This window comes from Megascapheus bottae, chromosome 14, assembly GCF_031878675.1.
Source record: "Megascapheus bottae isolate mThoBot1 chromosome 14, mThoBot2.hap1, whole genome shotgun sequence".
Taxonomy (NCBI): domain Eukaryota; kingdom Metazoa; phylum Chordata; class Mammalia; order Rodentia; family Geomyidae; genus Megascapheus; species Megascapheus bottae.
The window spans coordinates 14,596,029-14,609,614 of record NC_143522.1 but is presented as its reverse complement, the minus strand read 5'-3'; the positions used below and the strand labels follow the sequence as shown (position 1 = coordinate 14,609,614).

Below are 13,586 nucleotides of genomic sequence, written 5' to 3'. Positions count from 1 at the left end.
GTTCCACCTGCAAGACAAAGTACTAGCCTTAGTAACTTACTAGTTCTAGGGATCCTAGTTTCAGGACCAGCTCAGTAAACAATTCAAACTTGAATAAGGAAAGCTGAACTGGAAGGATGAGGTACTAGAATCTGCTATTTCACAGTACAAGCAAGTCTTTGGGCCACTCCAAAACAGTTTCCAGGACAGTAGAATTGTTTCCTGTCCCTATCTTGGAACTTGGAAGCACAGCAGGACTCTGTGGGCTGATGGAGAACATCAGAGGCAAGCAGAACTCATGGGGCAGACCAAGAGCCAGAAGGGAAATGACAGCAAGAATCCACACTCACTCAGCCAGTGCCCTAATGCAGCACCGTGACATGTTGAGGAAAGAGCTGGCACTGGCACGGGTCCCCAGGGTGGCCTCAATGCTTCGAAGCAGGTCATTAGTCTTGAAGATGAGCAGCATCTGGCGTGGAACACAGTTGAGGAGCTGGCTGATCTCAGGGAGGCAGGTGGTCACATTGGTGCGGATCTCTGAGTCCTGAGGCCATAAAGACAGACGCAGATGGTTGATGTGGGAAAAGGAGCTCAGGGTGACAAAGGTCTGGACATCATGGGATAAAGGAGGCTATAAAGGCTTCAGGACAGCCAGGTGCTGGTGGCTCATGCCTATAATCTAGCTACTGAAGAGGCTGAGATCTGAGGACCCTGGTTGGAACCCAGCTGGGTCAGGAAAATCCATGGGACTCATCTCCAATTAACCACCAAAAAGCCATAAGTGGAGCTATGATTCAAGAGTGCCAGCCTTGATTAAAAACAAAGGAAAGCTCAGGACAGCTCCCAGGCCCTATGTTCTCGCTTCAGACTCAAAACAGAAAATGAAAAGAAAAACTCACAGTCCATGGAGAGCACCGAGTCTGCTGATGAGCCCTTCCTGTGGAATTTGAAATGTCTCAGTAGGAACCAACCAGGTGCCAAGAGGCTGTCTACTGTCACAGTGGCATGTCCCTGTTTGAGGCACAAGGCCTGGCTTACCATAGGGACCCTTCTCAGCAAGGCCAGGACCAGCATTCAAAGCAGAGGATGCTTTGCACATCATTGCTCTTTATGCCTCCTGGAGTTGTTAGAGTAGCCAAGCCTGCAGGCTTGGGCACACCTCAATGGTGTGGAATCTCAACCAACTCTGGTGAGTGCTGACCCAGCCACAATCCCCCCACAGTCCTTCATTGAAACAACTCCAGTTTTGTTCATATGGCCCCCAGGGAGCCAAGCTCCTCAGAGACTCAGAGGGGAATCTGGCTAGCTTGCAGCCACTGCTGATTTTGAGCATTCTTCCTCTTACAAAATGGTTGGTTTAGGTAGGAACATGTTGAAGTTTTCTGACCAATGAAACATAAGGACAAAGCTCTCCTGAAACTTCCAGGGAAGTTTCCTTACTCTTAAAAAATGACATGTGAGCTGGGTATGAGTGTCACATGCCTATAATCCTAACTACTCAGGAGGCTAAAATCTGAAGATCACAGTTCAAAGCCAGCCTGGGCAGGAAAAAAAAATCATGTTACTCTTACCTCCAATACATCACCAAAAGAAAAAGCTGGAAATAGAGCTGAGGCTCAAGTGACAGAATATGAGTCTTGAATGCAAAAACTAAGGAGCTAGAGCTCAGGCCATGAGTTCAAGTCCCAGGACCAAAACAAAAGGAAAAAAAGAAATGATATATGAAGCAGAGCACTGGTGGTCCACATCTATAATCCTAGCTATTCAAGAGGTTAAGATGTGATGATCACAGTTCAAAGCCAAACAACTAAAAGGCAAGATGAGGAGGTGTGGCTCAAGTGGTAGAGCACCAGCAGTGAATGCAAGTGAATGGGGCAGTACTGGCCCCAAAATAATGACATATAAAGGGATAAACCCCTGATTCCTAACTCTGGTTGCCACTGCATGAAGATGTGAAGCCTTGAGTTGCTACTGCCATCACAGAATGTGGAAAGGAAAGCCAACAGATCCACGACAGTGAGCCCAGAGCACGTCTGATCTGCTGAGGTCACCAACCCCACCTCTGAGTTTCTTGTTAGAGAGAGAACACGTTCCTCATTGGTTAGACTACACTAACACAAGGTGGGATGTTCCTTTCATTCTGAATGGAAACAGAGCTCAGAAACACAGAACTTTCCCATTGTGGAAGAGGGGCAGCATGGATACCCAGGTCACCCCTCATCCAAGTATCTGGCTACCTATCAGATGCCATCCCAGCGCTGCAGGAACCTGATTGAAGAGGTACAAGACAAGGTCCCTCCCATGCCAACCATGCAGCTGAAGAGTGAAGATGTATAAAGAACTCCACCAAGGGCCTATAACAGACTTGTCCCCTGAAAGATAGAGTAAGTACTGACGGAAGGCTGTCAGCGAAATGTGCCAAGGAAAAGGCCTTCTGGAAGAGAGTAGACTTCTGAGAACTGACTTTGAAACTGGATCAGCGTTCTATCTTCCTGAGTAAATACCAATGCCAATTAGTGAGTACCTACTGTGTGCCATGTGACCTTGCTCAGCCCAATGGCTTGAAATACCATCAGTATCCTGAAGACTCCCAGATTGGAATACAGTATTCCAAGTTGGACTGCCATTAGAAAGAACATCACTCCATTTGGAAGGAAATGGGAAGACTTGGAAAAAATCATATTAAGTGAAGTAAGCCAGACCCAAAGGAACATAGGCTCAATGGTTTCTCTGATTTGTAATAATTAGTACACATCTAGGACTCTCCTAGCAGAGGATTACAGTAGCTCAAAACCTAGATTCATAGGCCATATAGGATGAGGCCAAATGAAAGGACCTCCAGGATATGGAAACAAGAGCTATATAATGTGTGATTGTTGTTTTCAATGTACATGTTATTTCTCATCTCTTGGTTATTCTCATATTGTTACAGTATCTTACCTTGTTATCTGGTATATTGTATATACATTTATTTGTTTATTTGAAATGGGAAAGGGAAGGGGGGGAAACAAGATGAGGGGAGGGGACAAAAACCTGAGAAGGGGTATCAATGTATGTGAAGTAATGTACCTTCTATCTGGTGAATATAATGTAACCCTTCTATTAATTACAATAAAAAATATGAGGAAAAAATCTACAGGAGGAAAGGACAGCTGTTTGAGGGTGACAGGGAGGAGCAAAGGGCTCTCCCCCACTGTGAAGCCTGAGGAGTCACGTGACAGGAGACAGTGCTGGGCAGGAGGCGAGGAAGGGCTGCCAGACTTAGGAACAGAAGGACATCCTGGGGAGAATTTGGAGGAACCTGACATCTGTGTGAGCAGGTTTGGAGCTAAAGCTACAGACACCTAGGTCATTATATCCACAGAACCTTCTTTCTGCTCCAGGCTGATAAGGTGTGGTAGGGACGCTTCTCCTTTTCCTCCTCCATCTTGGCCATCATCTCATCTCCCTTCCCTGCTTCTCATCCACCATCACTACAATTCTGTCCTTCCCACATATACAAAGTTGTCATAGCTCCTAACAGCTCACCCATCAAAGACAGACTCTAGACTGGGAGAGATTCCCCAGGTCATGTATGGGGGATGGCATGGTGCCAGGAAAGGGGGACACCTACCTCAGTGGAAGTGACTGGCACATGGCTGATGCCCTTGTTGATTGAATCCCATGACCGGGCTGTCAGCATGCAAGCAAACAAGGGGTAGAGGTTCGCAGCACCCAGGCGCTGGCTGTATATCTTCACCTTCTGCATGTCGGTCCAGATCAGAGACTGCCATAAGTGGCAGTAATCCAGGCGAAACTCGTCCGTGAGCACCTACAGCCAGGACAGCAGTGATAGGATCTGAGCTTCTTCTCCCCACCAAAGGCTTCTAAGCCTGTGGCTACAGCCAACCACTACCTCAAACATAGCCCAAATTTCAGCCATTCCTGAGGGCTCAAGTTCAAGTCTACAACAGGTTCAATATTCCTTGACTGAAGTGCTTAAGACCAGAAGTGTTTAAGAATTCTAATTTTTTTCAGGTTTTGCAATATTGCATATATGTAATGTCTTGGAAATGGGATGTCAGTGTAAATATAAAATTCATTTATGTTTCAATACACAGGTGACCAAAAGGTAATTTTATACAATATTTTTAATAATACCGTGCATGAAACCGTTTCAAGGCATGGAATTTTTTTTCCTTTGGTGTCATGGAGCTTCAAAAGTTTTCAATTTAAAGCATTTTGGATTTCAGATTTTTACAGAAGGGATGTTGAAACTTTATGTGGTAGAGAGATAGTGTCTGCTAACTATCCACCAAAACCTACGTTCAACCCTTCTTCTCCCCTGTAGGCTACTTCTCCCCTAGAATGCAATGGCAGCTCCGCTTTCTCCAGGCATTCGACACATGTCCCTTGGAGCTCTACCATTACTACTGACTGATGGCACCATCCAAGCCTGGCAAGCAGAGCCCTGCAGACTCTGCCACACCCAGGATGGGCACATGAGCCAGCCATTAAAGCCCTGTTGTCTGGGCCATCTGTGAGACAACAGCTGGCCTCGCTTGGCCTGCAACCATCCTTCAGCACACATTTCAGAGAAGGCTGAGAGTTGAGGATGTGAATTTGAGCAGAGAAAGTTGCTATGGAATCCTGAGGCCCACCTGCCTCATTGAACATAGGAATTTCCCACATGGCAGGCGGGAAGCTCATAGCTCATTCCAATGGGCTCTTCATCCTGAGTTCTACAAGACAGAGTATGGGGTTTTCCACATCCTTTTCCTTTTTGGGTTTGAACATGCAACCACCTCTCCTCCGAGGTCCTAGCTGTCACACACAGGCCCTTTCCTTGCTGTCCCTCAGAGGACAGAGTCACACACACGCACAATAACTGGTCATGATGCCTGCAAAGGAGGTGTGACAACCTCACTTAACGGCAGAGAATCTGAAGTATAGGAGAGCTCTTGTGCATAAAGTGACAATCCCCGAGGAAAGCAGTGCTCTTTCTGACTACTTGAGCTATCTACCTCCCGGATATGTGGCTGAGGAGAGACTTCAGTGGGCTGCACCCCCCAGCAGGAGTAGATCCCAGGCTGGGTAGGAAAGGCTCTCCTACCTGGTAGAGTCCATGATCCAAGAGGACAATCTCTGCCTTGCCTGTGTCAGGGTGTTTCCGCACCAGCATGTTGCCTGGGTGGGGGTCACAGTGCACAAAGCCATTGACAAAGATCATCTCGCTGTACATTTTGCCAAGGTGGCGGGAGATCTGGAAGAGAAGGGAGATGGTGGCAGCCCTGCTCCATCCATGCCTGTCTCAGGGACCTCCCAGGTCCTCCAACTGGTCAAATTTCAAGAGGAAATGAAAGGGATCACATAGGCCTGAATGGTGGTGGTGAAAATCACGATTTGAGATGGTGTCATTTTTGTGTTTAAGATAGAAGTCCCACTCTAATCCAGTCCTCCTCTACCACAGCCATACCTTAGAACCACAGAAACTCAGACATGCTGTGAAGGTCCCAAGGTGATTTCAGTGAACAGCTATAACTCCTCATCTCGCACACAGCCCCTCTCTTCTCTACCCCCATTTCTCTGTCCCCTGCTCCCTTGTCTGTCCCTCTTTATTCTTTCCCGACTTTGAGAATGAATGGTCTGGGGAGCTATCCTACTCAAAACACAGGCTAGGGCGGAGCACTGGGACTAGGTGGCTCCATCACCCTCCTCCAGGGCTGCCTTGCCAGCTCTAGGCCTCTCCTAGGCAGAGCCCAGTCCAGACCTTCTCCCCTCCCCACCAGAGCCCAATGCTAATCTGATTTATGATGTCTGCACAGAAGAAATGACACTGGAGAGGCCATTTAAATCATCCTGTCACCGCTGCTCTTCCTGCCGAGGCAGTCTTCTTATCTCTACTCCCTTTTTTATTAAAGCTAAAAGCCTCTTTCCAGCTAGGGAGCAGCTGCTAAATACAGCAGACCTAGCCGGGCAGATGATTGTGTGTATGAGTTTTCAGGAGACAAAGACATGTCCAACCAGAAAGCTGCCACGCAGGACAGCAGCTGCTACTGGGATATCAGCCTCAGTTGGACCCTTTGCTCATTAACAAATATATTCTGACCAGGGAAGAGGAGTTAGGGCTCATAGAGTAGGGAGCACAGGATTAATATCTTTCCTCTGTCTACAAAGTCTACAAAGTACAACCAGACCCTGCCTCCCTGCCTGGTCTCATCTTACACTAACACTGACAACCCAGCCCACAGCTAGTCTTTCTTTTCTCTAGTGATTTCTCAGTTTTCCTACCTTGGGGCCTTTGTACATGCTATTCTTACTGTCATATCATTCCTGGCATTTATCTCCCCATCCCTAAGTTCAAGCCCTGATCCTCCCACCACAGGCTATAAGAGGCTCTTACCATGTACTCTTAGAGGATGTTGTGTTTTTCCATGGGACGAGCAATTATTCATGGTATTTTTTAATTAATGATTATCTGGCCCACTACCATAAACTTCCAAGACAGCAGGAACTAGCTGTATTTGTTAAATAGCTTTATGGAGGTATAATGTATATACCACAGACTAGCTCTATTATAAATACACTTGCTTGTATTAGCACCAGACCTGGGGACCCTAAGACTCTGTATTCAATATGAACGAGACTCTTAGTTCTCTGTGGTTTTCTGAAATGCCACGGTTCCCACCTCTCCCGCTTTCCCTAACCCCATTAATCTCCTCTGAAACCCAATCAGTAATAACTGGCCCCAAGTGAAATGATCAAAAATAGCCCTACTTTGGAGCTGGCATCATTTTAACACCACTATAGGGAGATTCCATTGTGACACTCCTCACGTTGCAGGTAAGAAACCAAGTTCAAGATTAGCTTATCCATGGCTGGAAAGAGGCAGAGCCAGGGTTCAAAGTAGAATTCAGCAATGCTCTTCTCCATGGCTCATGCCTACTTCTGTGCTTTTGCATTGTGCTTCGTGACCTGAAACAAGTTGCTTATATTCTCAGCCTTGGCAAAACAGAAGTAATAATAATGCTGCTCTCAAGGGTGGCTTCAAGGTGAATGAGAATATCACAGGGTTTGGGACCAGGTGACTTCTGCCAGGTGCCCCTGTGGTTGTCGTTACTGGTTCTCATAACACTCCTGGAAGGTGGGCAGGCTAGGTTGCAGCGTGTGTTCAACCAGATGAGGGCGCTGAAGGTGCTGTGCCCAGCGACCAGGCCAATGAAACAGATACTTCAGGGTTCACAGGAACCAAACTTGGCCCCATACAAGTTCCCAGGAAAATTTGCCAGGTGCTCAAGGCCATCATTTTCTGTTTGCTGGGAGAGGGAGGAGGGGCCTCTGTCAGAGCTGGCCCCAGGATGATCCAGCCAAGTCCCCACATCTGTGCCACCAAAACCCCTTTTGCTGGCTTCCTTGGTGCTCCCTGGAGACAATGCCCTGGAGAATGCACCTGCCCAGCCAATCACATTTATTAAGCAATAATTCATTCTTATTTGTCAAGGACGAATATAAGGTTCAATCAGGGCTCCTGATCAGCCTGAGATAAGCAGCACAGCCAGACTGAGCTGACGGAATTCCAGCCAGAAAGCAGAGAAATGACATCTCATTTAGTCTGGGCAGATCTGTCACAGAGAGATATATGATCTCTTTAAGTTTTGTGAAATACTGCTAATCGCGCTGAGCTCCTTATTACTACATTAAAAGATGAGAGGGGGAGGGTAGGTGTGGGAGGGGAGTTCTTGTCTATGTAGACCAAGCTTCTGCTTCAGGGGGACAATGGCATCAGCTGCTAGCACAGACACCAACAAAGCCTCCACGGTGGTCCTCCCCACGTCAGCGTCCTGTCTAGATGCCTCCATCTAGGGATCTTTCCACGTGGGGAAGATATCAAGGTCTAAACTCACTCTTGCTCATGTTGCTTGCTCAGCTAGCACACAACTACTTGAGCCATGCCTCGAGCATGGCTTTTGCTGGCTGTTTTGGAGATGGAGCCTCATGGTGGTTTTAAACCATGATCCTCTAGGTAATGGCCTCCTGAGTTGCTAGGATTACATCCATGCTTGATGCTCATCTTAACCAGATGCCATGGAGATAGACAAGTGTAGGAGGAGTAAGTGCAGAGGAGCAAGAGCTAGCCAACACCTTCTCATGAGAATCACCTTGGCCCAGTGAATAAGTCATCTCCTTTTTCGGCACCTTAGCAATTAAATGCAACTAAGGTCATTTGCTGTACTTCCTTACAGAGCAATCTCAAAAAAGCCAAGGTCAAATATGATAACTTATGAGAAAATACCACCCACTAGAGGACACACAAATGTAATGGCATTTGTTTCCAGTCTTGTAGCTTAGTATTTTGAACTCAGAAGAAAAACCCACATGCCCTTATCTTTGTAAAGTGTAATTGTCAACAAGTTAATACAGCTTATACAAATAGACTTATCAACACACACCAAAGATGTTTTAACACCTTGATAAAGGAGAATGTAAGAGGTTTCAAGGAGAACTTTCAGGAAGTGAATACTTAATAGTAAGTGGGTACTTAAATAAGAATAAGAGACTAGGATTCCTGGATGAAATACAAGCTGTTTATTGTTCTATGATGCATTTTTTTAAATTAGCCTTTGGGGGACTATTCAGAAATTTTTGTATCTCTATTGAATAAGAACTACAAATTGATGTCTAAGCCCTTAATTTATAATCAATAGCAATGCCAACAAAAGTAAATTTCACAGCCAGGTGCTGGTGGCTCCTGCCTATAATCCTGGCTACTCAGGAGGCTGAGGATCATGATTCAATGTCAGCCTGGGCAGAAAAGTCCCCAAAAGACTCTTATCTCCGATGAACCACTCAAAAATTGGCAATGGAGCTATGTGTACAGCATTGGCTTTGTGCAAAGGAGCTCAGGAACAGTGCCCAGGCCCCGAGTTCAAGCCCTACAACTGAAAAAAGAAAAAGAAAAAGAAGGAAAAGTATATTTCCCTAGATATTAAAAGGAAAAACCCATGGGTATATGTGGCTGCCGTTGAACAAGGCCCAAGCACGACTCTGAAAGGTCACACCACACCTTCTCAGCCTTTTAGACTCATGCTAAATAGACGCTGGGAATTAGTCTGTCTAGAAAATGCAACCAGGGGGCTGGGAGTGTGGCCTAGTGGTAGAGTGCTTGCCTAGCATGCATGAAGCCCTGGGTTCATTCCTTGGTACCACATACAAAGAAAATGACAGAAGTGGTGCCGTGGCTCAAGTGGTAGAATGCTAGCTTTGAAGAGCGCCCAAGGACAGTGACTCAGGCCCTGAGTTCAGGCCCCAGGACTGGGAAAAAAACAAAACAGAAAATTAAAAGGCAATCAGGATTCCCTCATCACCTGGCACAGAGCCTCCCCCCCACTGCTCCACATCTCCTGCTTGAGGCCACGGTGTCCAGCCATTGTTATTGTCCCATTAATAGTGGCATCTGCAGGAAGACAGGAGTAACACCTTTTTTAGAAAGGTCCTTGTCAGTGCTGCACCAGCCTTGTCCCTGCACTTAGACAAGGACAAACTCAACACTCAGCCAGCCTTTGGATGCAATCGTTAGACGAAGGACATGGAAATGGAAAGAAGGGAGCCCAGTCCCAGGAGACCTGAGTCCAGAAAACAGGCATGCTATAGTAGGGCCACCCCGATCCTCAGGAAGCTTTTCCTGGGACCAGAGGCTTCCCTAAAAGACTTCTGAAGCCCTCTCCCCACCCCCTGTCCCTAGGACTGAATAAAGGACTCCATCTGGAGAAAAGCACATCAGTAGGAAATCCTCGACAAGTGGCTCTTCCATACCTGTTTACTATAGCCATTTCGAAAACTACCACTGATGTCTTATATTGGTTCCATGCAAGAAAAAAAAAGAACCTAGGTGCCACTCCTGCCAGGTGCCAGGCATCAGTGGCTCACACCTATAATACTAGCTGCTTAGGAGGCTAAGATCTGAGGATCATGGTTCGAGGCCACCTGGGGTAGGAAAGTCTGTGAGACTCTTAGCCCCAATAAACCACCAAAAAAAGTCAGAAGTGGAGCTGTGATAGTCTTGCATGTAAAAGTTCAGGGACAGTGTCTGAGCCCCAGGACTGGCACCAAAAAAAAAGAAGAAAAAAAAAAAACTATGTGCCACTCCTCAATGACTTTCAGTAATGCCTTCATTCTCTAACAAGGGAAGAAGGAAAAAGCAAGACTCTTAAAAAAAAGACAGTAAAAAATTAATTTAGTAAATAATACTTAAAGGGAGGAGTTATTTTTAGATTTTTCTCAAGACTTGAATTGGCTGAAAGTAATTATTCTATAATTGCACAAATTAATTTATTCCCACCCCCAAGGGAAAGTCTATTTATGTTTCTAGGGGGGGCATCTGGGATATAAGGCCAAGTATCTTGAAAGAAAGAGAAGCTGGTGTTGCAGAATATGAATAATCACGCAGTGGCCTGATACTACGTAGGAGGCTCATCATTTGAAGTCTGCTTTTCCCCTGGTTTCTTGCCAGGCTACTCCACCAGACTTGATGGTGGCCTGAACGCTTCTAAGCCCTGTCCCTGCACCCTATCCCCAGAACCCACCTCTAGGATTCATAAATCACAAATGACTGGCAGCTGCCCACCATTGAGGCCAGAATATCCCCAGCACAGCAGAACATAAGGGAGTAAACGCTGAGGTGACTCCCTGACACTGGGGGATGTAAGGCCCAATACTGAGTGGCAGTGAGGACTACAGTGAGATGCTGGCTGTCCATCAGACCTGGGAGTGGAGAGGCTCTGCTGGGATGCTGGACAGCCAAGAAGCCCCAGCTTGACTAGCCACCACAGAGGAGCCAGGCATGCCATCCACAAGGACAAGAAATCTGCCTCGAGCCCCTGCCAGAAACACATCCCAAGTCACCCCAGCTTCAGAGGAAGCACAAACAGGTCCTGGGCCAGGAGTGCTGGAAGATACAGCAAAATGGAGGGAAAGCAGGTGACACTGCCACCTCCTCCCTCCAATGACAACTCACTCCAAAGAGGTTCACATCCTTCCACCTTACCTAAAGAATAGAACTGGGGGTGCTTCCTCCCTGCCTCCCGTGTCCTCTGCCAGGTACTGTCTTTGACAGGCTGAGGGAAGGAGACCCAATGTCATGCTGACTGTGCTGGGCACAAGCACAAAGCTCATGCAACAATCCTGTAACAGAGCTGGCCCCAGATTCCATGGGGCCACCCTGACCCCTTGCTGTGAGGAAATAACTCTCCAAGATCCCACATTAGAGGAAACCAGGCCACACTTCAAGAAGTGATGGAAGGTGGATAGAGATTATTTTCTTTCTTTCTTTCTTTCTTTCTTTCTTTCTTTCTTTCTTTCTTTCTTTCTTTCTTTCTTTCTTTTTGTTGGTTGTGGGGCTTAAACTCTGGGCCTGGGTGCTGTCTCTGAGCTCTTCAGGTCAAGGCTACCACTCTACCCCTTGAGCCACAGCACCACTTCCAGTTTTCCAGTGGTTAATTGGCAATAAGAGTCTCACAGACTTTAGTGTCTGGGCTGGATTTGAACAGCGATCATCAGATCTCAGCATCCTGAGTAGCTAGGATTACAGGCATGAGCCACCAAACCCGGCAGACGATTGTTTTCTTCCAGAGACTTGGGAAACCAGTGTTTTTTTCAGGTTCCAGGGTAGAAAGTCTGGCAGGTTGGATCCATGTGAGCAAAGATGTAAACATCCCATTCAATCAGGAGGTGGCAGGGTAGAAACCAAGAGAATCAAGGGGAAAGGTAGAAAATGAGGGCTACATTGGGGGGTGGGGCACCGAATGCTTCCTGGGTTCCTGGTCTTCCTCCTCCACATCCACACATTCACAGATCACAGAGCTGGGTAAACAGGAAGGGTGCAAAGAGCCACAGAGAGTTTATGGAAAACAGGTGCTGGTGGCTCATGCCTGTAATCCTAGCTGCTTGGGAGGCTGAGATCTGAGCATCTCTGAGCAAACAAGTCCATGAGACTTCTCTCCAAAGAACCAGCAAAAAGCCAGAAGTGGAGCTGTGGCTCAAATGGTAGAGTGCTAGCTTTGAGAAAAAAATAAAATAAAAGGTAAGGGATCGTATCCAGGCCCGAGTTCAAGCTCCACCGCTGACACACATAAACACATACACCCAGACACACACACACACACGTCTGTGAATTACAAACCAAACCACTCATACAGAGCCTCACAGGTTGCAAAGTTCACGTACCACCCCCACGACCTTCATTATCCTCCCAACTGCAGAGATAAGCAGGCTCAGACTTGGGGTGCAAGTGCCTGACACAAGGACACCTGCCCAACCAATAGCAGGGCCATCACACCCCTGGAGCCCTAGCTGTAAAGCCTTCTGCAATTCAGGCTCAGCTCCCGCTGCAGCTCTATGACAGACGCCTCAAAGAGGAAGTGCTCAGTTAAACATGTAAAGGGCACTGCTCCTACCGTGGTGTGGAATGGAGGCACAGTAGGACTTATGGCTAAATGCCACAGGCCATTGATTCCACTCCCAGATAAATCCCACTGGAATGATGCTAAAGAGCATCAAACAAAGGAGGCAAAGCCCCCACTCTAAAGTAGAGACACCAACCACAGCAAACACAGATAAGCAAAGCTCTATCCACTGCAAGGAACAGATAGACGGCTTCTGAGAAACAACAAAACATGGACCCCTGAACCAGCCACTGGGAACTCTAATTGTCACTTCTGAGACCCAAGGTGTCTTGGGTACCTCTGAAATCTCTGAAAAACGGATTTGGGGGTCATGTAAAAGAGCTTAGTTAAAAGGCTTTACATATCTTAGTCCTTCCCTACCAGATTTACAATCTGGATGAACAGGTAGGCTCCACAGGGCACCCACACAGAGATGCTACCCCAAGAATAGGGGGCTGAGTCAAGGACCAACTAGTCACAGCTAGAGAGCCCCTGGGCCCTCTGTTCCCAGCAGGCTCTCATGCCTCAGGGACAGCTGGCTGGCATCTATAATTCTCTGACCTGGATCCATCCCCAGCCTTCACAAACACTGGACAGTGCCTACCAGCCTCCAATCATCTTGTCCCCACTATCCTTCTGCTCCAGACTCCCTCACCTTTCTCCTGGATAATTTCATGCCAATTAAATGGGCCCTCTGCCCAGGCAGGGTCTTAAACACATATTCACTAAAATCCAATTAACCTTCGATACAGATTCCACAATCAATAGTCCTCGTGTGGCTTCTGGAGGCCCGATCCTGCCTGCAGAAGCAGCATCCACACGACCTTTACTTTTAATGAGATCAATGACAGTGCTGTCACCAGTTCTTAAAGTGACTGGCAAATATGATCACCAGGTCAGGCCCTTGGTAATAGCATCTTCTGGGCTCAGAAACCCAAACAGCAAGTCCAGGCAGGCTGCTGACTCCTGAGATTCATGCTTCCTGGCAGGTGAACATACCTGGGTCATACCTGCAGGCTCAAGATAGTGAGGTAAACTCAAATGCATACCTGGAGTGGCCTACACCCCTGTGTTGAAGTGGAGTGGGGTAGAGACCTCAGCTTCCATGTTTAAATAAATGGGTAAGTGTACTGGACTGTTCCCAGAAGAAATAAACATGTCTGGTAGATACATAAAGAAATGTTCAAC

The 13,586-nt window shown here is 47.0% G+C and overlaps 1 protein-coding gene across 2 annotated transcripts in view; it reads right to left on the bottom strand.

Moving 5' to 3' along the window:
- Positions 1–13,586, bottom strand: part of Adck1 (aarF domain containing kinase 1) — an 88,502-nt gene that overhangs the window by 1,427 nt on the left and 73,489 nt on the right. For both annotated transcript variants that reach the window (XM_090344613.1, XM_090344614.1), the window contains 3 exons: positions 5,072–5,221; positions 3,593–3,790; positions 330–523 (listed from right to left, as the gene is read on the bottom strand). In XM_090344613.1, coding sequence (XP_090200739.1) covers positions 330–523; positions 3,593–3,790; positions 5,072–5,221 — 542 coding nt within the window. The remainder of the gene's footprint in view (positions 1–329; positions 524–3,592; positions 3,791–5,071; positions 5,222–13,586) is intronic.